Genomic DNA, 25396 nt, shown 5'->3' with positions numbered 1-25396 from the left:
GTAAATCCGGCGCCTCAAAACCGCCCAGGCGATATGGCTGGGTCAGGACCCTCCAGCTTACTCTTGCCTGTTTGCCCGCCCAGGTTAGTCGCTGAAGCACAGAGCGTAGTTTGTTGAAAAACGCATTTGACAGCCATATGGGCACGTTCCAGAATAGATATAGAAACTTGGGTAATATGATCATTTTTTGGAGGGCTATTCGGTCAGCCATGGAAAGAGGCAATTTTATCCATCTCTCCACTTGCTCTTCCAGTTTGGTCACTGCAATCCCGTAGTTTTCTCGTAGGACTATTTCTGGATCTCTGTGGACCCATATCCCCAGATATTTGACCGGTTCGGTGCTCCATTTTAAGGGGTAGTCTAAGTCCGGCTTCTCAGTTATGACAGTGAGTGGGATAATTACAGATTTGTCCCAGTTAATACTGAGACCGGCGTAACGTTCATATTGTACATTTTCCGTTATAAGCTGGTTGAGGTGTCTAGCTGGGTGTGTAGTCTACAGCACCATGTCCTCAGCATATAAGGAGATGCTGATTGGTCGAAGAGTAAATTGTAGTGCCGTGGCTGGGTGTTTCTGTCTGATTTTGCAGGCTAAGGGTTCAAGTATCAGGGTGAATAATATAGGCGATAAGGGGCACCCTTGTCGTGTGCCCCTGGTGATTGATATTGGGTCCGATGTGAGGCCGTTTATACGTATTCTCGCTTTGGGTTTTGTGTACAAGAGTGAGATCCATTGCAAGAAGCGTTCCGGAAAGCCCATCTTTCGCAATGTGACAGTCATAAACCTCCACTCCACAGAATCAAAGGCCTTTGCGGCGTCCAGCAATGCGGCCGCCGCCGGCACTTCTGGGTCTAGTTGGTAAAAAAGGGAAAATATTGTACGCAGATTTTGAGCTGTAGATCTCGTTGGCATAAAGCCAGCCTGATCCGGCAACACCAGGTTGCAGAGAAGTGGTTGTAATCTGTTAACTATCACTTTCGCCAGGATCTTTGCATCCATATTAATTAGGGATAGAGGTCTGTAGGACTCACATTTCTGGGGATCTTTACCGGGCTTCGGTAGCGCCACCAGCAAGGCTTCCGTTAGTGTGTCCGGTAGGGTGCCCTTTTCATATGCTTCCTCCAGCATTTCAGCGAAGTGAGGTATGAGTATGTCCCGGTATGCTTTATAAAATTCCCTTGGGAGACCATCTAAGCCCGGGGCTTTGTTATTTGGTAATGAATTAAAGGCCTCTATCAGTTCATCTTTGACACTGGGAGGCACAGATACTCGCGGTGTGTGTCAGAAAGCCAAGCCAGGGCGACGTCCTCTAGGTACTGCCATATATCGTGATCTGGGGGCACCTCACGAGCTGTGTATAAATGTGTGTAGAAATCAGTGAAGTTGCTCAATATGGACGGCGTATCATAGATTGGTGCGTCTGTCTCAGTCCGCAACTCAGTAATGTGTGCTCGTGTCTGTGTGGGCCTAATTTTGAAAGATAACGCTCTCCCTGGCCTCCCCACCTCACCATAGGACCTCGCTACATGTCTGCGGGATAGATATTTCACTTCATCTGATGCAAACTCGTCGTATTTATCTATTTGTTTCCGTATCTCTGCTAGGATGGAGTCTGACGGGTTCGCCGTAAACCTGCCTTCTAGTACTTTAATATCATTTTCAATTTTCTCCAATTGTCCTTGAATATCTCTCAGAATGCCTGCGTGTGCGCTGATACAGTGACCCCGGATGGTTACTTTAAAGGCTTCCCATAGTGTACGTGTGCTTGTGACTGAACCCACATTAGCTTCAAAGAAGTTCTCTATTGCCTCCCTCAGATTTTCGCAAAACACTTGATCTAATAGTGCCGTGGGTCGCAGTCTCCAGGTAAATTGTCTGGGTGTGTGCGTCGGTATTTCCAGTGCGAGCATGACCGGGGCATGATCTGACAGTGTCCTAGGCATGTGTGTCACTGCCATGGTCCAGGTGCATACATCTTGTGTCACCAGCCAGTAGTCTAGTCTAGACCACGTAAGGTGAGTGGCCGAATAGCAGGTGCCCTCTAGTGTGGTGGGATGCCTCTGCCTCCATATATCTAACATATTCCACTCATCCAACCCCTCTCGCAACACCTGCGCCGAACGCTTACCATGTCTGTCTTGGCCCGTTGATCTATCTAGTGTGGAGTCGCCCCCCCAGATTATTGTTCCAGACTGAGTGTCCCGCAGCGTCGACCACAATTTGTCGAAAAAAGCAGGGTCATCTGTGTTTGGGCCATACATATTGACGATAGTCAGGATCAAGCCGCCAAAGTTGCCCTGCAATATTGCAAATCGCCCCTGGTCGTCACATACCGATTTAAGGTGTGTAAAAGGAACCGTGCGTTTTACCCAAATCAATACCCCCCTGGTATATGACGAGTAAGAAGATGTCAGGCGGTATGAGGCCCAGCGCCTCCCAATATTGTGTTCACGTGCGTCTGTGAGGTGTGTCTCTTGCAAACAAACTGTCAATGCCGTGTCTGTCTAGGTATGCAATCATCCGTCGTATTTTCTGTGGGTTATGAAGACCACGCACATTCCAGGTGAGGAGCTTTAGCGGTCTATAATCTTTAAGTGGGACCCCCATGTCGTGTGTGTGTGTCCCGCATCAGCGGCTCAAGCATGCGTCCTCGGAACTATCCACACCACATGTGTCAATTGTTAGTCTGCCCATCAGAGTTTTCTGAACCCCCCCTACCACCTCCACCCACTCCACTACCCCAACATCAGTGGAGACACTCCCAAAGGTAAATTGCGGTCCATTCCCCATTCAGCTTAAAAAAGAAAAAACATCAAACAAATGAACAATGTCAAAATTATGCGATCCACGCGAGGGGGTCAGAGCTGCTCACCCGTTTCCTGCAACTAAACGTTGCATGAGTCTGAGCCCGTCGGGTGGGGTTTGCCTCTACACCCGCAGTCTGCAAGTCTGTTCAGTTAGGAAACCGAAAACATATTTGAATAACTGCAGTATCTTGACAACATTGGACCCTTTAAAGCGGTAATCAGTATACAGTGTACATGAAATGTCTATACAAGTTTCCACTTATCTGAGCGAAGCATTAGCCGCAATCAGGAGGGCTGGGTGACCACTGTCTACCGTATCTAGGATAGCCATCAAGGTCCAAACGCACATTCTACATCCGACATGGTAGATTGTTCTCCCTGCTCAGTCCTCGGTGATCTTCTCCTCCCTATGCCTTTTCCTCTTTGTTTCAGGAATGCTTGCACTTCCGATTCTTCGTTGAAGATTTTAGTCTTGCCTTCTATCGTGACCTTGAGTCTAGCGGGGTATAGCATAGCGTAGGGAATTTGGAGCTCGCGTAGTTTCTGCTTCGCGTCCATGAACTTCTTTCGCGCCTCTTGCACCGTCGAGGTGAAGTCCGGATATAATGAGATGGTCATGCCTTCGTGGGTGAGAGTGCCTAGTTCCCTTGCTTTCCGCAACGCAGCATCACGATCCCTGTAGTTTAGTAATTTTGCTGTTATAGGCTGTGGTCTGAAGTCTTCGAGCGGTCGTGGGGCCAATGACCTGTGCGCTCTCTCCACTATGAATACTTCCGAAAAGGTATCCCGCCCCAACATAGAAATAAGCAGCTTTTCTACGTATTGTTCCATGGGGCCCGTGCTTGTGGTCTCCGCACTTCCCATCAGGCGTATGTTACTTCTTCTAGATCGCGCCTCCAAATTCTCCGCCTTGGCCACCATTATCTCTAGCCTTTCTTCCATTTTAGTTTGTTTGGAGTCCATCTGCACCTGGGAGTCTTCGGCCTCGGAGATCCTTCTTTCGGCCATGTCCAGACGCTCCGTATGCTTCTCTAGGCGTTCGGACATTCGGTCGACTCGGTACGTGAGGGCATCTATATTGGTTAGTGAGGTTTGAATTGTTTGGAACATTGCTTGCACTGCGCCATTAGGGGTTGCCCCCTCTGCCGAGGGCGCGGCGGCATGGTTGGTCTGCGTCTCTGCTCCACCGTCCGGTTGTTTTTTGGTCTGGTCAAGCGTTATCTTGGGCTGGTTGCGATCTGGCTTCCCCATTTTCTAGTCTGCGAGCGTCGTAGGCCACCTGTGGAGGACGACAACCGGGTTTGCGTGGTCGCGTTCTACACGTGCTAATTGCTAGCAAGATGGCGCCGTCGATCTATCGGGCCCAGCAGCACAGGTTACAGCCTCGCCGTCCGGCGGTCGCAGCGCCGACCACGAGGCACCGTAATCGGGTGTGCGTCCTTTAAATGTAATGCAGCAACAACCCACTCTCTCGGTGATCCAGCAACGCCAATCCCCTCTGCCTCCACAACGTCTCCGCTAGTCTGTAATTGCTGCGGTAGTTCCCCACGTGGCCTAACATTAGAACCCTGGAAGCCACACGCGCACAATCAGGTTCCGGAGTTGGGGACCCAGGCAACCAGTCCACTGTCACTAGTTTTGGGCTGTGTACCCAGCCGCGTTTCGGACTCCCTGGAAAGCTGTCAGCACGTGTCCAATGCAGCTCCGGCGCGTCTGTGTAGCTACGTCTCTGCCCGCTAAAGTTCATGCGTCTGCCTACCGGGCAGTGGGTCCACCTTGCCAGGTCAGACGGACCGCCACCGAGTTCGGCTACTTCTGCCTCCCAATCGCTCCGCAAGTCGGGTCCCCGCTGGTCTCTGGCCGCAAGCACCAGCACGCAGCCCGGTTCTGCCTCTCGCCGAGTTCCGCGCTGCTCCAGGCCCACCTTCGCGTCTCTAGGCCTCTGCTTGCACCGCAAGGATTGTCGGCGCCCCAGGAGCTGCGGTCGGCTTTTCGCGGCGCTTTCGTCTCCCTTCTGCAGTTGCGGCTGTATAGCACTTACAGCTGCACGGTGTCTATTGGCATTTAGGATGGAAATGAAGGATTATGCAGGGCTCAGGCGAGGAGCTCGCTCAAGCAGCGGCCATCTCGTCTCACGGCTAGCTCCGCCCCAGGACATTGCTTATTTATGTACCGGGGACTCCCATCTTGACGACGGGGAATGATTCAGGCATGTGAATCTATGAAAGACACCAATACTGGATAACTGCAGTTACAGTTAAGTAACGCATTTCTTTCTGTGTCTGATAGAGACATCTAGTCAAAGATTCCTTATCTTAGATTTCTCCCCAGGCGCCAGACTGGACCCAGAATTTGATAATAGCAGTACCTCTGTGCAGATGTGACGTTGGTGGAGTCCATATAAGCCCTTCCCTCACACGATGATGACAGTTTCTTTTTTTCCATTCTTACTACACTGATTTGGTAGTGGTTCAGCCTACTTAGACATTTTCGTCGATGGAACAGTGTGCCTTCTACCTCTGTCTTTAGGTTTCAAAGCTGTGGGTCCTGTGGATGACAAGTGTCGGCCACATACCCTCACTCTACTTGTATGTGGTGCTTGGGGGAGCAACATGAATCTTTGGAGTGCAACACTTGTCGCCAACTTCGACCGAAGGCACTGCAAGAACATCAGATGAAGCTCCTAGTGGCGTGGCTGTCACAGCCTTCCAAGACTTCCTGTCAGCCTCGGTCTCCTTCTCGGGTCCGTTTGCAGGCCCGCTCCAGGAGCCATTCCCGTGGACGTCGCTCTCCATCGATAAGGCTAGGTTCAGGAGGTCGAAGTCACGCCATCTCCTGACTTTACTGCCTAAAGCTTATCTATCCTCCTCCCACTCTTCGCTGGAGGAACCGATAGGAGAGTCCACCCCACGCCTCCATACCTATCCAAGAGCCGGGTCGACTATCAGCCAATGTGACAATATTATAATTCTCTTCATGCTTTTTTTGGGTCTTCACCTTCCCCTGGAGCGCCTTTGGGCCACATGGAAATGCGAAGTTCCTTGACTGTGTCCATGCTGGTGGGTTCATCCTGGCTTCAGTAAGTCCTTCTAATTCCATTATCGAATCTCTTTCGGTGCTGGTGCATGGCCCTTTGGGGTTCCCACCTTTGGCGCCGGTATCCAATTTGCCAAAACCGGCGGTGCAGATCGACGCCTCACCACTTTTCTTTCCCGATGCCCCCTCCTGTTTTTACTTCTGAGATACATGGTTTTGGAGGTGATGGGGAAGAGTTTGTGTTTCTGCACCTCATGTCTGACACTGCCCAGCCTCCCTTGGCTTAGAGTCTTTCCCAGACTCTGGCCTCTTTTTCCCCTCTAGCCTGGCCTCAGAGGCAAGCTCCACCTTGGCTGACATGCTGAGGCGTATTTCTGCGGTTTCGGATATGGCACTTTCTTCTGTGGAAATGACTACTAATATACGTATATGTATATATATATATATATATATATATATATATATATATATATATATATATATATATATATATATATACATATATATATATATATATATATATATATATATACTAAGATAAGGAATCTGCGGCTAGATGTCTCTATCGGATGAATAAGTTACTCACCTTCGGTAATGCCTTATCTGGTAAAGACAGAATCTAGCCCCAGATTCCTTAACAACCCACTCATCCTCCTCGCTCGGCGAACTGCTTATCTTGTTTCCCATGAGATGCCTTTCTTGGCATTCTGATCCCTTTCTTTAGGCCTTCGTAAATGTTTGACACAAGGATGTCTATTTTTTTGCACACTGTTCCCATAGGCAGTTTCTATTATGGCTCCACGTTTTGGCTCAAATAATAGTAGCAAAAGAAACTGGTCTCAGGGGAGGGCTTATATAGACTCTGTCAACATAACATTCGGAGGACAACGTTGCTACGGAGTCGTTCAATGTCCTCTACAAACGTGCAGAGGTACTGCTGTAAAACAAAATCCAAATCCAGTCTTTGCATGAGGAGAATTCTAAGATAAGAAATCTGCAGCTAGATCCTGTCTCTACTAGATAAGGCTTTACCGAAGGTAAGTACCTTATTCGTTCGGGCACCTCTCTAAACCTCAATTAGCAGAGTAAAAACCGTTAATTAAATAATGGAGTCCACTTTAAAAATGAGTTCTAGAACAATAATAAATTAAAGGGTTTTATTATAAAAATTCAAAATAAGTGGTAAAGATTCATCGCCATATAAGCTCTCAGATGCAATACATAGAGTATGTAACGTCGGAAATTATTTTAAGTCCCAAATGTGCAGCAAAATAAGACAGAATTCAAGGTGCAGCATCCCTACTAGAAAAGGGAATTCTTCTAAAGTATGACCTCCACCCCCAGAATTAAAGGGGTTCTTACACACAATTCTTGCATCGGAAACTAGTAATTTTGCAAAATCATGGAGTGAGCAAAAGTATAAATTCTTTAGCAAAGCAGAACACAAGAATAATCTACATCATTGCCATAACACATAAGCACCATCCAATTCATAAAAAAAATATTCAACACCCTCTATGCTAATGTAATCTTGAGATGTTTGAACAAATTTGAAACATTAAACAATAAGAATTTCTGTCAGCGAATAAACCCAGCGAAGAAGCAAATGAGACAAATTTATGTTCCAACCTTATAGCTTCACTATATAAAGTTTATTGTAAGCAAAACAACACATCAATGAAAATAAACAAATATATTCTCAGTTTGACTGCGTTCTGCAGAGCCTCTGAGGAGAGGATGTACTTGGGGCCAGGGTGAACAGGAGTGAGTGACACGGATGGTATCCACTTTGTCTAAAATAGCATTTAACAGAACAACGTAGCATACTTAAAACACATTAATAAACACACTTTTACATATCATAAGAGTTTTAATTCAATTGCAATAATGTTACTTCAATCTGTATATGTTAAATTAAGTGTGGAATGGCATATTACTCGTTGTTATTAATGCACAAAATATAAACCCTTAATACTATTCCACAAATCTCCCCTGATTATTTTATAATGACAAAAACACTATATAAAACTTTATTATTCAGGAATTCATTCAGTGTACATTACTTTCTGCTTAATTCTGGAACTCCCATCCATCATCTTTAACTGGTTGTAGACCCGATCCTTGATATTCTCCATCTTGTAATCTTCAGACCATTCCCTCTTTGATGGTCTCTTCTAATTTATATACCCACAACTTTTAATCCGAAATCCAGAAAATGTTAACAAGTGAAACTGAATTGCACAAACCATTATGATTATTATAGTTGTTAATATAATATGTAAGGTACCCCCCCACACAAATTACCGATTCACTCACCAACCTTCATGAAACCTTTCCTTGTCTCAATAACACAGGAACCTATCGCTTCCCATAAGCCATCCTATTCAGAAGAATGAAGTTCACGACAGATGTTAGTCAGGTTTTTGTTAATAATCAGACTGTTATCAGGAATAAAAGTGCAGCACCTCTTCACGTTTAGTGCTTTGCAAATACCACCTTTCTTTGCAAGAATGATCTCTTATGCTAAGCTTTTCTGCATCACCATAGGTCTAAAAGCAATCTAAGTTAGCGCTTCAGCTGTGCTTAAGGCAAGTCTGTCCGCTAATGTAGATAAAAGCCTAATTTTCATCCATTGACACACTGTTAGGAGGAATAATAGCTACTTGATCAGCATAATTATTTCCAAGAGTAACAAGATCTTTTCAGCCCTCTGGGCAACACACTTGACTACAGCAAACAAATATTGACCCTCCTAATGTAGAGGAATGGAAATGAATACTTGGCATAAGTCGTTGACTGTATAATAATGACTGCATCGCATTGAATTTGGAACAAAATCACTGCTGGATACCACCAAACAACAAGGAATGACAATTATATTCTTTTTTCTCAGGTCCTGCACAATGTGCCTTTTCCCACTTGGTTTCTTTATTTCCATTACAGGAGAGTTGCAAGGGCTGCCAAGCACTGCCACAAAAGATTCCCTGCTCAACCCTTTTCTCAATTACAGGTTTTATTCCTTCGTCTGAAAGTTTGTGCTGTTTTTTCTGGGGAAAACTGCATCCCGTGTGACATAAATTTTAACTGGTTCTGCACCTTTTATCAGTCCTATCTCTTTACCAGAGAAATCCCACACCTCTTCTTTGACAGCATGTTTAAATCCAGAGGAAGATCATCTTTTGGTAAAGCTGGCAACAATTAAATCCTTAAATCTTGTGAATTGATTTTAAACACTGAATACTTATCTTGTGTTTCAAACTCAACACCATATTGTGTGCAGTAAATCACACACTGCAAATGATGTTCCTGCCCAACAAAGTTACACGACTTGAATCGCACAAAATGAACTGATGTTTATTCTACATTTGTCCTTTTTTAACTGGGACATCTCCAGTAACCTGGTTGGTAGTACGTTAATTACTGCTCCCTACACTTGGGCTTCTCTTTCCAAGAGGGTAGATTTGGGACTGCCACAGAACCACCTGTGAAACTGGTAGCCCCTGTGTCAATTAAAAATGAAACAGGGTGGCCTTCGACTTCATCATCAATGTATGAGCCATTCTGGTCTACCTCTAGGTCTGCTCCAATAAACAATCTGCCTCACCTCTCGAGCTCCATCATTGTGAAATTTCTCTGATAACAACTGAGAAGAATCATTACTATGAATCAGCGGATACTGTTGGTACCCTGGGCTGTATGGCATTTTGTTTTTGATGTTTTGTTGCATCACTGGGACTGAATGAATCATCCTGCAAAACTGTTTCTGATCATGCATACTCAATACAGAAGTCAGTTGAAGTGGGCTCATAGACTATGCATTGTTCGTCTTCAACAATTAAACATTTACATTTGTTCAAGGATATGTCATTTGAGGAAGATGAAAACCGTTAAAGAAAGTGCAAATTTGAATATTTGTTCAAGATTATTTTGAATACGAACTAAGGATGACTGAGTGATGGCACAAATTGAAAATACACAAAGGCAAATCAAAACTTGCAATTAGGTTTAATAAGCAATGGGCAAATCAGATATGACAAGCACACAAATGGTGATGGAAGAATGCTTGCAAAAAGTCGTACCACTTATGTGTTTGAAGTAACGCCTTAAGTGGCCAAATGTATTCCCAGACGTGGGTCCCTTGCTCATTGTGCCACGGCAACCAAGCTACACCCTACTGAAGAGCCCCAATCAGGGCGAAACCAGCCTTGAGTTGCTTGTGTGCCAGTGTAGTGAGGACCTGGCCTGGCAGTTTGAGCTGGTCTGTTCCTATTGGGACAAGGTTGACTGGTTTGCATATGGTTGGGTCCAAACTGAGGTGGCATGCTGGGCAAAAGAATGATGGGCTGGAATGGTACCCCAAACAATTGCCAGCAGTTGGACTTATTGAAAGTATCCTCCCATCATAATTTGTTTTTGCTGCAAATCAGAAATGCCCTAAGTAACTGGGGACATCCAATCATGCATGCAGATGATAATTCTTGAAATATAGTAAGCATTCTTGGCATGATGGTGCCTTCCTCTGACTCCGTAATGCTTGCACTGACATAATGGTGATAGTGTATGTATATATTTCTGTGGTATTTGTATACAAACATAGTGAAAAAAAGGCAGTCAAGCGCTTTACAGGGTTCTTGAAATATTGCAAGACTGCTTAAACTGGCATAATGGTGTTGATTTTATGTATTTTTGGGCATTCTTAGTACAGTGGTGACTTTCCATGATTTAATGTTTTCAGAGAAAATAATATTAGTAATTGGGTTTTTGTAACATTATCACTACTGCTGACTTATGCCTTGCCATGTAACATAGGTGTAATCTTTCTACATTCGTCCATGCACTTCCCCGCCCAACCATGCACTCATTTGTTCATGGAGAATTCATCCAAGCCCTCAGACAATCACTTGTTTATATATACATGCACTCACTCATCCAAACTTTGACTCATGCTCACATTCACACTTTTGTTTATCCACACAGGCACACACACAACCACGCCAATGAAAGGAGAAACTTTCATGAATAAAACAGTTATACTGACTTTGGGAATAGCCTTCTGCCACATTAAGTTGGTTGAAGAGCACATATTTTGACCACAGTAGGGAAAAGCCCATTTTTGCCGTTATTTGTGTGGTCACTCACATTCAACTTTATTGCTGGATTTTAGACTATACACACTGGAACAATTTTGTCCATTTCCCAATGCATGTGCACTGACCCCTAACACATGTGCAAATTGGCAACCCTCCTGATTGGCATATTTAATTTACCTATACGTCCCTAGTAATGGTGCAAAAGTATACCCAGGACTTATTAGTTAAATGCAACTAGTGGACTGCAACACATACAATGCCACCACAAAAGAGACAATGCAGAGCATTCCTCCAGGCCTGCCCCTGCATCCTGGGTATGCAGTTTTAAAACTGCCAATTCAACCTGTCCAAAAAAACATTTTGCTGGGCCTAACCTTTCTTTTTAATACTTATGTCACTTTTAAGTTAGGCCCTAAATGCCCATAGGACAGGGTACATGGTATTTAACAAGTACAACATGTATATTTTATGTTTTGCATGTCTTGGCAGTGAAAACCCTCCAAAGTCATTTTGTTCTGTGGCAAGGCGGGCTCTCTTGAAGGAAAGCCCTAGGTTACATTATAACACCTTATAATGCTAAACTTCAGTTAGGGAGTAGCTAAAGAAATAATTCAAGGACTCATTTTAATAGTTTAGTTAAAATCAAATTTAATGACCAAGTCAGATTTTAAATTACTATTTTAAAATAGACACTTTTAGACTGTTGTAATTTTTCTGTCTCGGCTAAATGTGCCTTTTTGCCAGTGCTCATTGTCACCGAGGAGCCGATTGGCTCCTTGATAATGTGTGAAGCGGCTTCCAGATACTGAAACAAAGGGAGATAGGTTAGCCTTCCCCTGACAGAATGAGCACCAGGGATGCCCCCAGGAACTAAACTCCAAGAGATGACTACTCTGTCACATGCAGATGTAGCTCACACCTGGGCCTGCCCCCTCTATCGCTAAGCTAGCCAGCCAAGCACCAAACCCAATCGGAGAGGAGCTGCATCCAGAGCTGGTTTGGAGTGACCACAGGGGAGAGCTTGCCCATTATCATAGCTACACCTCTGGGTGAACATGGGGAGCTCTGCACAGGAAAAGAAAATTTCTGCCATGTTTGTTTTAGGTAGAGAGGGGCACTTTGAAGCTCCACCCACAGGCTAGCAGAGGGGTCATTGCCAGCACCCTCTTCAGAACACCTCTGGACATGTGGAAGACAGAAGTAGAACAGCACCTGCTATTGTGACCTGAGAGGAGATCTGCTCCCACTTGTACACAAGACTGAAAAGTGGACTTCAAGAGTCAGTTGGCTGACCTCTTGTTAAGCTTCAGGGACACAACAAGAAGCCCACTTTCCAGAGAGAGCCCAGCTGATCAGTTACAATTGGACCTTCCCTGGAGCTTGACGGTTGCTTCTTCTGGAGTGGGTTCTGACTTTTAAGCATTGTGCCTAAAGTCTTGAGGCCCTTAGAGTCAGATTGTACTTTTCCTACCTAGCCCTAAAAGCTTGGCGTTGGAAACACTTTTAAGGATTTTTGCCTGGAGAGCCAACAGAAGACTGGGACAAACCTGACAAGTCAGTATTACGAAGGTGTGCTGCCACTGAGCCAAAGATTCAGGTTGCTTCTGCTCTGAGCTTTTCTGCAGCAACACATCTGATTCAGTGGGATGTTGCCAGGAAGGTATCCGGCTTTGTGGAACTCTGTTCAGCTACAGAATACTGGCCCACTGGAAGAATCCGGGCTCCAAAGAAGTGACTCCGTCCTAAGGTAAAAATCTTCTCCAGGCAAAGACATCAAAAGTATACGGCTATCGAGGTACACTCCTTGGCCAAGCATTTTGAATTTCTCCTGCTCAGAGCTTTCCTGCTAAATGTCAGCGGCTTTACTAGAACTTCGTCTGACGGCTGTCTGGTCTCATGGAATCTATCTTGGCCACAGCCTACTGCTTTGCCCAGCTGAGAATTTTTGACTTTAATTTCAGAGACTAAGGAGCCAATTACGATGTTCGGAAAGGCTCCAAATGGGATTCGGATTCTCCAAATACGATTCGGAACCTATGTTTCCGATCGAATTGGAGACATTTCTGAGCGACCAATTACGATGCAGGGAAACCGTCAGGGCTGTCTGAATTGGTTTTGAATGGCATTCGGACAGCCCGAGTCATTCGGAGCTGAATCCTACAGCCCTATGGACACTGTTTCCGACCAAGTGATACGATGGCTGAGTTGGCCAGCCGTTCCGGATTGGTTTGCCTGACATGAAACGGCTGTTGGAATTGGACTTTAGGGGCTCATAGAAGGCCCGCCTTCACCCTGAGGCCTCCGCTTGGGGCCCGTGCAGTACCAATGGACCCCTCTTCCCAACCATGCACAGTGTGGCTGGCACCATGGGGTGCCTGGCACAGGGTGCAAGGTTTTCTCCAACCACCCCTTTTTTCAATGGGAGCCTGTGTTCTCGTTCGGAACACAGGCACCCATTGAAGTCAATGTGAGTCTGACCGAACGATGTAGGGAAGCATCATAATCGGTTGGTCGGACTCGCAGAACCCAATTTGGTCGAAGAAGAATCCAAAACCCATTCGGTCAGAAGAGTTTCCAAACTACATCGTAATCGTCCCCTAAGTCAAAAGGTAAAACTTCCAACTGGGACTAATCTGGTCTCTTTTTCCTACCCATGCTCTATCGCGGTTAGCCTTAAACCTTCTCTTTGTACTGGTCAAGTGTAACCAGATGACTGTGGTTGGTGCTACATGCTTTTTGGGGCTATTTTTATCTAAAAATATTAAATTCATGTATCTGGTTCTCTTTGTTACATTTTAGAGGTTTTGGTCACTTTTTATTCATTAAAATGTACTCTACTTAAAAATATATATACTCAAGCTTTATGAATTGGAGTGGATTGTTATTTTGTTTTTGGCTTTTTAACTGTTTTGGTACTTTTAAATGCTTTACACATTTTCTTAGGTTAAGCCTGTCTGCTCTGTGGCATAGTTAGCAGGGGCTAAAAACGTTATTGGACCTAACAAGAATAGTGATATTATTGCTTGTGGTGGAATACCATCCACCCCAACTAGTAATTCACGTATTCACAACCTCGCACAACAAGCCATTGCATGAAGAAATGTTGCTGTAAGTGTTGAATGACAGAAACAACCTTGTTTATTTTTCTCATTCGTTATTTGTGGAATACATTGTATGATGGGATCATCACATAAGTTATCAAGAAAACTGGGGGTTCTTTCTGTGAACAATTGTTTCCTGCTTTCTTTTGGGACTGTTTCATTAAAGTTGGATTGTTGGAATGTTATATGTGTTCGTAGTTTGTTCCATCAGTCACTTTTACTATTAAATTAGGTTGAAAATCACCTTTAAATATAACATTTGTAAAAATCTAAAGTAATTGTTCTTGTTTCCACCTTAAAAGGTTTCCTGGTACTGTTTATTTGGCCGACAAGTAACAGGTGAAGCAAAAGCGAGGCTAAATGATTATAACCTTCCATGTACTGGGGAAGAGGTAAGCCACGAATGAAAACTTTGATGTTTTTGTTTTATTTGGAGGACATTAGGCCGATTGTGCTAACATATTTTGAGGTTAAAAACACTGAGGTTCTTTCCGACTCCTAAAATAGATTTCCAAATGGTTACAGATTGACAGTTAAGAAGTTTTTTTTTGTAGGCGTCACTCCCAAGTTGCAAATTGGTATCATATGAAACATATTGCAATAGTAATTTTGCAATGTTTTGCGTCTGAAATTCCGGACACTCAAGTTGGGGTATCAACCAATTCGCAAAGGGAAGGGGTCCCTTTTTTCACCCCTTCCCCATTGTGAATGGGAGTAAAAGAATCAGGGGAGTAGGCAGTGGTCTACAGGACCAATACCAGCTCTCATCGAACCTTTAAAAAAACGCAATAAAAAAAAATCCCCTTTTCCTTTAAGACCTGGTAGTCTGCTGACACGTGCAGGCCACCAACCCTGTAATTTTGAAAGATTTGATTGACTCACAATTTCTAACTTACCTAAAGAATGTTAAGTAGGTTGGACTGTGACCCACTCCGATTCAGAATTTTGTGAACTTACCTATTAGTACATAGACCAGTTCTCAAAATCCCATAGTGATTTCAACAAGACTGGTTACAAATTACAACCAATTTGAGACCATTGTCTTCATGCATCTGGCCCCTTATTTTCTCAAATATCAGTTTTTTGGTAGGATCTTCACAAGTAAAGTAATGCAAACACCTAAAAAAAGTATTACAATTTGAGCCGAAAAACAATTACAGGATACAAAATTCAGTTCAGCAAGTAATAATTTAAGACTAATGTTTGTGCCAAAAAGGAAAATTATAAGAGTTGAATTAAATGTGATTGCAAACAAAGGCCTACAATATTGAGAGGATGGTTTATTTCTATATCTTTGTGTTCATTTATCTATTTCACTATCAGACACATGCATCAAGCTAGGATTTTGCGAGTCCTTAATTTCGATTATTAAGGAATTGCAATTATGGACTCACAAAAGCCTATGCATGTAGGAATCGCTGTAAAAATAGAGATTCCTACACATTCCTTATTTGCGAGTCGCAAATTGTGTGTCGCAAATAATGAATGGCTTCCCATTCATTCCTATGGTGCACGCGCAATTTGCGAATACCAATAGGTCCTCGCAAATTGTGCATGCAATTTCAAGGGTGCCAAATGGACACCCTGTTGCACCCCTGAAATTGATCTGTGCACAAATGTTGCGCACACACATGTCCCAAGGATGTGTGTGTAACCTACAACTTTGAAGAATGCACTTTAGTGCATTTTTCAAAGTTTTTGCAAATTACCATGTAGTTCAACTTCATGGTAATTTGTGACCCCTACTAGCGAAATTGCTACTTCAAAGTGGTTCTTACATTGCATTTAAGGAATCGCAAAATGCAATTACTTAAATGCAATCGCAATTTGAGAACTCGCAATTATTTGCGAATTCTCAAATTGTGAGGGCCTTGATCCTTGATCCATCACAAAAGCTAATTTTGCGATCGCAAACAGATGATTTTTGCGAATCGCACCGTTTGCGATCGCAAAAAGCTTTGATGCATGTGCCACTATCTCTTTTTCTATCTCAAAGTTTTTTCCACTTTATTTGCCCCTTTTTTCTATTCAACCACATTATCTTTTGCATACTCATTCTTCTAACCTTTTAGCTTTTTTCTCTATCTCTTTCTCCTTGTAACCTCATTTTCTTTCTACCTCTTTATCTCAGCATACGACAATCTCATGCTTTCTCCACTGCTTATACCTAACTTTCTCTATTTTGTTTCTCTCTCTAATTGTTTCTAGTACTTTGTCTCTTTCTCCACATATTTCTCTTTGTACCACTTTCTTTGTTGTGTCACTGCATCCCTTTCTCCTAGCCTTTCTACTACCTGTGCCACATTCTAGATGTTCCTCCCTCTTTCACTCGACCTCGTAAATCTCCATCTCCTATTTTTTTCTCGCTAACTCTCTCATCTTCAATTCTACCTTTTCTCTGCATCTTCACTTTCTGCCATTTATTTTTTTGCTTTCTAGACCTCATTGTTTCTCTGTGCCTGTTCCTTTGGATACCTCTTTCTCCCACTCGATTATAGCTTGTCTCATACCATTTGCCCCTTTATCTCATGCTGCAAAATTTTCTATACATTTCTCAATCTTCACCTACTATGCCACTACTGACAGAGATCAGCCATATGCAGATCAGTCTTGGTCCTGTTCCAATAGGAGCAGGTAAACCCAAGCCACTAAGCAGGGTCCCCTCTGAATGAGGAAATTAGCACCCCAGACTCATTTAATCCTATTAGGCCTCGTCAATGAGGTATAGCTGGAGCCCTGTGGCACCCATATTATGGATCCCACATCTAGGCATACCTGTTGTGTGTAGGGTGTCACTCTGAGCAAAACACAAGAGATGGACTGTTCTTGTGAAAATAAGGTTGGTATTAATTTGCATAAGGCGGTCCAAATGTCTACACTCAAATTTACCTGGTTAATACATTAGGACTACCCAATCATCCCCCAAGGAGACTGGGTAAAGAATTAAAGTAATAAAGCCTTGACTAAGTAGATTATAATAATATATTTATACAATATAGAACATAATTTAATACAATATATACAATGAATGATTTTGAAGGGTCATAAAAGTACAATCGCCACCTAACATTCACAGGATAATTAAGCACAATTTACTGAATAGTGATCATTGGTAACTGGTAAATCCACCCAACCAATGCTTGTCTCTTAAACCAGAATACATGTCCATTCAAATTATGGTTGTGTAAATACTGGAATTTTCATATATATATGTGTTCATCGTATGTATTGTATTGAATCATCTATATTGTGTAAATATATCTTTGATAATCTACATAGACTACGCCTTCTTATACTGATTCATTTGCTAGAATGATTTCAAGATTGTTAGTGGTTGGATTCATTTGATACCTACCACATAGATTGATTTATAAAGTTTAAAAAATTCAATGTCAATTACTCCTTCAGGAGATCCTTGTTTCATTAATCCAAATGTACCTGATGCCTTCTATATATTCGTTCTTGCCATATCTTGCTTGCTGCTTGAATGGAGCTTTCTCCTTGTAGCCTCATTTTCTTTCTACCTCTTTATCTCAGCATACGACAATCTCATGCTTTCTCCACTGCTTATACCTAACTTTCTCTATTTTGTTTCTCTCTCTAATTGTTTCTAGTACTTTGTCTCTTTCTCCACATATTTCTCTTTGTACCCCTTTCTTTGTTGTGTCACTGCATCCCTTTCTCCTAGCCTTTCTACTACCTGTGCCACATTCTAGATGTTCCTCCCTCTTTCACTCGACCTCATAAATCTCCATCTCCTATTTTTCTCGCTAACTCTCTCATCTTCAATTCTACCTTTTCTCTGCTTCTTCACTTTCTGCCATTTATTTTTTTGCATTCTAGACCTCATTGTTTCTCTGTGCCTGTTCCTTTGGATACCTCTTTCTCCCACTCGATTATAGCTTGTCTCATACCATTTGCCCCTTTATCTCATGCTGCAAAATTTTCTATACATTTCTCAATCTTCACCTACTATGCCACTACTGACAGAGATCAGCCATATGCAGATCAGTCTTGGTCCTGTTCCAATAGGAGCAGGTAAACCCAAGCCACTAAGCAGGGTCCCCTCTGAATGAGGAAATTAGCACCCCAGACTCATTTAATCCTATTAGGCCTCGTCAATGAGGTGTAGCTGGAGCCCTGTGGCACCCATATTATGGATCCCACCTCTAGGCATACCTGTTGTGTGTAGGGTGTCACTCTGAGCAAATCACAAGAGATGGACTGTTCTTGTGAAAATAAGGTTGGTATTAATTTGCATAAGGCGGTCCAAATGTCTACACTCAAATTTACCTGGTTAATACATTAGGACTACCCAATCATCCCCCAAGGAGACTGGGTAAAGAATTAAAGTTATAAAGCATTGACTAAGTAGATTATAATAATATATTTATACAATATAGAACATAATTTAATACAATATATACAATGAATGATTTTGAAGGGTCATAAAAGTACAATCGCCACCTAACATTCACAGGATAATTAAGCACAATTTACTGAATAGTGATCATTGGTAACTGGTAAATCCACCCAACCAATGCTTGTCTCTTAAACCAGAATACATGTCCATTCAAATTATGGTTGTGTAAATACTGGAATTTTCATATATATATGTGTTCATCGTATGTATTGTATTGAATCATCTATATTGTGTAAATATATCTTTGATAATCTACATAGACTACGCCTTCTTATACTGATTCATTTGCTAGAATGATTTCAAGATTGTTAGTGGTTGGATTCATTTGATACCTACCACATAGATTGATTTATAAAGTTTAAAAAATTCAATGTCAACTACTCCTTCAGGAGATCCTTGTTTCATTAATCCAAATGTACCTGATGCCTTCTATATATTCGTTCTTGCCATATCTTGCTTGCTGCTTGAATGGAGCTTGCTTAAACAAGTAAGGGCCTCATTACGATGTTGGGTGGTCATCCTGAGGATCGTCTCGTCAAGGGACCAACTGACACCCGGTCGGCAGTCCCGACCGACTAATTAGGATGCAAACTAACACTGTTCTGTCACACTTCTATACTTTACAATGGGAGCATGCACTCCGGCCGGAATGCATGCTCCCATTGTTAAATGCAAGGTGCAGTTCATCCCTGCATCCTGTGGCAGGCCCCTCAAGGTGTCTGCCACAAGGTGCAGGAATCCACAGGGGTGCCCCTCGGCCCCCAACCGGAGGCCGCGCACCAAAGGGGGCCCTGCTGGGGCCAGCAAAGTTGAGTTCCGACAGCCTTTCTGTGTCAGAAAGGCCGGCACAGAAAGGTTGTGTATATCCAACATTGTTATCCCTCCGGTGGAAAGAGCCGCCCGAGGGATTACTGGCCACATTCGGACCCCGTCAAAAGCCGGTCAGAATGAATGTTCGCATTCCTTTCCAAACAACTCCATCTTAATGGGTCGGTCAGAAAGGAATCCGACCGGCATATTATGATGCCGTCGGTGCAGCTCCTACAGATGGTCGGAGCCGTGTCTGACCGCATCGTAATTAGGCCCTAAGAATCATTTTCAAAATAATTATCTCACCAATTCAGTTTTTTTCTAAAAGTACCTTTAATCATTGAATACTATTTGTTGGTAATTACTTTGGTTGAGACTGTTTTTTCTAGTACATTTTGTTTTCCCTTACCAATTCACTATAGTGGGTAATCACTTCCTGCCTCTTGTCTGCTTCTTTTTCATCTCAAACTCACATTACAGAGCATATAAGAAGCTGGTGTCAGGTGTTCATTGGATTTCAGCTCTTTCTGTTTAGTCAGTAGTTTGCTGACTCTGGGTGAGTCTGGTGCATTCCTGTCTCCTGCTTTTTCTGTTCAAACCCAAGTTTGAGTTTCCAGTCTTTGTTTTTTTTATATCCACCTTGAACAGTCCTGTGTAGGATGGTTGCAGACAAAATCAATAGGCCCTTTTTTCATCAAAAAAGACCAGGATGCTGTTATCCAGAGCAGCCCATAAACCCTTGTGGCCACAATCTAATCCATTGTTTTTCAACCACTATGCCACTCCAAACAGAAACGAGCTGTATGCAAGTCAGCTTTGGTTCTGCTCAAGTAGGAACAGTCCAGCCCAAACCTGCTAGCCAGGTCCCTTCTGAATGGAAAAACAAGCAACCCCAATCTGGTTTCAGCCTACTTAGTCCTCGTCTGTGAGGGATATCATGAATCCTGTGGCAGAGTGAGAACAGGGAGCCTGTCTGTGCATACCCGTTGCCCTTAAGGAGTTGTCCAGAACAAAATGTAATGGATGGACTGCTCCCAGGAAGAACATGGTTAGTACTGATTTGCAGAAGGCAGGCCTCTGTCTAGAATGGCACAATGGGCAATAAACACTGGGTTGAAATGGTACCAGAGTGATTGCCAGTGGTCTAGACTATTTGCAATCATTCCTCTCATCACCTTTTGGTATTCAGTTTGAGGGGGCATCTGTTGATTTAGCTGTTTTCCTGGTTCCTTGCCCTACAGGTTTTGCAGCTATCAGCCTCACCATAACCTCGCCCAAACGCCTCAACAATGACAGAGGATGTTAAATGCAGGCAAACTATTGTCAACTCAGGTTACCATCTGCTCCCCTACTTACACTGCTTATAGGAGAGAATTACTGGTTTCCAGCTTTTCATTTGACTCCAATCCTATAAACTCAGCATTGATACATGAGTGGAGCCTGAAGCCAGAAGATTTGAGTCCACAGGTGAATGGAGCTAGCGAAAGGGAGCACTCTGAGGCTGTTAAGAGGTGTAGCTTCTGATTACTATTTTCACAATGAGCAGTTTGAAACTGTACAGAGGTGATGAACCTGTTGGTGTACATCACAAGGAGCACTCTGTAACTGTATGGAAGTGCAGGCCTGGATCATGATCCCTCTGCCTTCCAGTGCCAATGTGAGATAGTAAACACCCTAGAGCACTGGTTCTTAACCTGTGTCCGAGACCTCTGGGGGTCCATGACACGTATTTCGGGGCCCGCTACTGCTTAGAAAATTTAATTATTTTAACAGCTTAATTAAGTGTATATAAATAAAAAAGCAAAATGTAAAAGTGAAAATATTTAGCATTCTATAAATGTTAGGGAATTTCAGATTGTGGGATAAAAATGTAATTTATAGGTGCGTCAAACAGAATACAGTATGTGAAATGGGTGACCTCAATTGGATTTAGAAAAGCTCCCCCCTTCCTATTAAAACAAAATGTTTGATTTTTTTTCTAGTGTGTGAGTAATATAAAATATTTAATCATATATGCTTTTTTCCTTATCGTTGTATATTTTTTTGTGGTTCAAATCATCGAAATTATTTAGGCTGGGGTCCACGGATTCCAATAATGATTATGCAGGGGGACCCCCGATGTAAATGCTGATTTAGTGGGGGAGAAGGGTTAATTAATAACCATGTATTAAGATTTGAGCACCGTATATGTTGGACCATTCCGCGCCATACGAATTTAAATAAGAACTTACAGATTTGAGAGCATCCAGTAATCGATAAACACTAGCAAGGGGAGAACCATTGCATATGACCCTGTTAAAGTGGCAGAAAAAACAATTGTCTTGAAAAAGATGGTGTAATCATTAGAGTCCATCGAAACGCGTCGACGCATTCTTCTCGTACAACTCAGAACTCCAGCACTATTAGCAACACAGATTTTATCATTGTGTAAAACTAAGGGAATGATTGGATTTTGAGTGTACAAATTGTACTGCACAAATTGTATGTCTTTCATGTTTCTGTCCGCTTGTTTGAATAGGCAGGTCATAATCTATCGTGTATGAAGTCACCTGTTTTGATTGTCTATGTATTATTACTATTTTTACTGTGCATAATATTGTGTTTTTAATCTAGTAGTGATTGTCATCTTAAGGATCAAATAAAATAGATGTACCTTTTCAATATTTTGTTGTTGCTATTGTCTTAAGAAGGAAAAACCATTGTATTTTATGTGTAGCTAGACCAAAGGGATCTATCTTTCTTAGGTTCCTCTATTGCTGCCCGTAGGAACCTATTGCTACGGGATTGGAAGACGGACGCGGCTCAACGTTCCATGGCTTTGAGGTTGCCTTTCACTGGTACCCGTCTGTTTGGTGACTCTCTTGAGGATAAGCTGCATAAGGTCTTTAAGGAGCGCAAGCATTCCTTGTCTTTTCGTCAGCTTCCGTCCCGTGGGGGTTCCTCCTTCTCCAGTGCCAGGTCGTTCCGCCCACCTTCCAGGTTTCAGCAGTCTTCCTTCAGGAGTCAGCATGGCTCTGATCGATCTTTTCCGCGTCAGGTTCAGAAGAAATCCCAGCGGGGTGCTGGGTCTGGCCCGCAGCGTTCCTGACTATGCCGTCGTGGAGGTCGGTCTATGGTGGTCTGCCCGTGGTTGGTGGGAGACTTCGCTTGTTTCTTCCTGCTTGGCGATTGACGACCTCCGACAAATGGGTGCTGGATGTTTTGTCTCGGGGTTACCGGATCGAGTTCCTGTCCCCCCCTCCTCCCTCCGGGGTGGTGGTGACTCCGACTCCTCGAGATGCCTCCCGCCGTCTGGCCTTGCTGGAGGATGTTCGACTTTTGGTCAGCAAGCATGGGATTGTCCCTGTTCCGCTGAGGGAACTGGGGATGGGTGTCTACTCCATCATCTTGGTGGTTCCGAAGATAACGGGGGGTTATCAACCTTCGGGGTCTGAACTTGTTTGTGAAGAAGATCCCATTCAAGACTCTCCAGAAGGTGATTCCTCTGATCCAGTCCGGGTGGGTGTTCTCCACTCTCGATCTCCAGGACGCTTATCTGCACGTTCCCATGGCTGTGGGGGATCAGGGTTTCCTGCGCTTCTGCCTGGAGGGTCAGCACTGGCAATTTTGCATCCTTCCTTTTGGTCCTGTGTCGCTGAACATTGTTGCTGCTCTCCAGTGGTGGATAGATTCTTCCCACCTTTCCAAGGGATGTGTATCCATCTGCCTCCCCCTCTGGTTTTGACCACGGATGCCAGCGCGTCCGGCTGGGGTGCGACTTTGGATCATTGGACGGTGCAGGCCCGTTGGCTTCAGTCGGAGTCGCGCAGGTCGTCCAATTGGCGGGAGCTTTCTGCCGTGGAGAGGGCTCTTCGCTTCTTCCATCTTCATCTGAGGGGTTGCCATGTCCTGGTGAGATCGGATAACACGGGGACAGTGGCCTACATCAATCACCAGGGCTGGACCCGCAGTTCTTCCCTGAATCTGGTGGCCTGCTCCATTTCGGATTGGGCGGAGCAGCATCTCTGGCCCTCTTTGCTCAGCACATTCGGGGTGTGGACAACATGGTGGTGGTTTCCTTGAGTCAGAGGTTTCCTTCGTCTCTGTCCCTGTGTCTGGCTCCCCGGACTTTTCAGTTGATTTGCCAGAGGTTCGGGACTCCGGATCTGGACCTGTTTGCCTCCCGGTCCAATACCCTGGTTCCCCTGTTCTGCTCCAGGACCCCGGAGCGGGGCGCTTGGGGGGTGGATGCCTTGTCTCTCCTGTGGCCTCCTTGGCTTCTTTATGCCTTTCCTTCCTTTCCTCTGATTCCTTCCTTCTTGCAGAAGGTTCAGCGGGAGGGGGCTCAGGTGGTGGCTGTTCTCCCTCACTGGCCGCGGAGATCTTGGTTTCCTCTGTTGCTGGGTCTGGCTGTGGGTCCTCCTTGGATTCTGCCCCGCTACCTCTCTCCTCGGAGGTCCCCGTCTCCTCACTTCTGGTTCCTCTCTCCTAGGCGGTCTGGAGGGTGAACGGTTGTCTCTTGGGGTCCTTGGTCTGCCCAACCACATTATATCTGTGATGCAGGCCTCTCGTAGGAAGTCTACTTTGACTTCTTATTCCAAACACTGGACTTCTTTTTCTGGGTGGTGTTCCTCCTTGATCTGTCTCCTACCTCTTGCCTGTGTCTTCTGTTCTTCAGTTTTTTCTGGATGGCTTTCAGAAGCGCTTTGCTTTGTCTACCTTGCGGGGTCAATGGTCTGCTATTCGTGCCTTCCGGGATCCAGATTCTTTTCAACCTTCGGATGGCTTGTTGGTTTCTCGCTTCTTTCGGAGTTTCTCTCTCTCTTCACCTTCTGTCTGGTCTTTGGTGTCCCCTTGGGATCTGCACTTGGTGTTGGGTGTTTTTCAGTCCCCTCCTTTTGAGCCTTTGGAGTCTGTGGACCTTAAGTTCTTGTCTTACAAGGTGGCGTTTCTGGTTGCTATTACTTCTGCGAGACGGCTGGGGGAACTTACGGCCTTGCGTTGTTCTCCCCCGTTTTTGCGATTTCTGGATGACGCTGTGGTTCTCTCTTTGGATCCCGGTTTTCTCCCCAAAATCCGCTCTCGTTTTCATTCCTTTCAGGAGCTGGTTCTTCCTTCTTTGTGTCCTTCTCCTTCTTCTCCTTCTGAGCTTTTGCTTCATTCTTTGGATCTGAAACGTGCCTTGTCTGTTTACGTTGCTAGGTCTGCGGAGTTTCGCTCCTCTGATTCGCTCTTTGTAACCTTTGGTTTGGCTGGTCGAGTTAAAGCTGCCTCCCGTCTTACTTTGGGTCGCTGGATTAAGGCCGTCATCTCTCTGCCTTATCTCGGTGCTGGTTTGCCTTGTCCTGCTGGGGTTCAGGCACGTTCCACTCAGGGTGTGTCTACCTCTTGGGCTGCTTTTCATGGTGTTTCTCTTGATGAAATCTGTGGGCTCGGACTTGGGCCTCCGAATCCACTTTTGTGAGACACTACCGGTTGAATCGTGCCCTTTCTGACCAGACCAATTTTGGTCGTGGGGTGTTGCAAGCTGTGGGGGTTGCTCCCTCGCTCTGAGTCTGTGTGTTTATTAAACTTTCACTTGCTGCACTCCTTTGTGTCTGGTCTGTGTTTGCTGTGTTGGGAGTGCCAAAGGCCTTCTTGGGCGTTGCTTTGGTATGCCTCATGAGTGATGACTGGGTCGAGGACGAGGGACGTAGAGGTAATGCTATGATTACTTTCGGTAATCCCCATTACTCTTAGTCCTACTCGTCCTCGACCCAGTCATACTTCCCACCCTCCCTCCCTGTCCAGGCCTTTGTTGCTTGGTGTGTCAGGATGTGCTTCTAGTGGTTGGGAGTAATATAGCACCTGGCAGGAGGGGCGGTGGAGCCTAAAAGCGTTTCCTGTTTTGTTTCCTGTCTTGTGGGATACCTCTTGAGTGATGACTGGGTCGAGGACGAGTAGGACTAAGAGTAATGGGGATTACCGAAAGTAATCATAGCAATCATCTGTGCAGAATCCCTTCTCCTTTTTGCTGCATTGAACATGTCAAGCATTAAGGTGCTGGTGCATTGAGGATGTTCTGAAGCTATGTTTTCCGTAGCCACCTCAGTTTGGCTTCTTGTGGATGTCATGTTTTTGAAGATGCATTTTTTCACCTGGTTGAATGG

The 25396-nt window shown here is 44.3% G+C and overlaps 1 protein-coding gene across 5 annotated transcripts in view; it reads left to right on the top strand.

Moving 5' to 3' along the window:
* CFAP54 (cilia and flagella associated protein 54) overlaps positions 1-25396 on the top strand; it is a 2603731-nt gene that overhangs the window by 706001 nt on the left and 1872334 nt on the right. For all 5 annotated transcript variants that reach the window (XR_013608312.1, XR_013608313.1, XM_078677994.1 and 2 more), the window contains exon 22: positions 14338-14427. Coding sequence is in view for 3 of the 5 variants with exons in the window: in XM_078677994.1 (XP_078534120.1) it covers positions 14338-14427 (90 nt within the window). In the remaining 2 variants the exon portion in view is untranslated. The remainder of the gene's footprint in view (positions 1-14337; positions 14428-25396) is intronic.

The sequence above is a fragment of the Lissotriton helveticus genome, chromosome 1_1 (assembly GCF_964261635.1).
Source record: "Lissotriton helveticus chromosome 1_1, aLisHel1.1, whole genome shotgun sequence".
NCBI classification, from domain to species: domain Eukaryota; kingdom Metazoa; phylum Chordata; class Amphibia; order Caudata; family Salamandridae; genus Lissotriton; species Lissotriton helveticus.
Note: the sequence above shows the minus strand (reverse complement) of the source record. Positions and strands in the feature narration are given on the sequence as shown.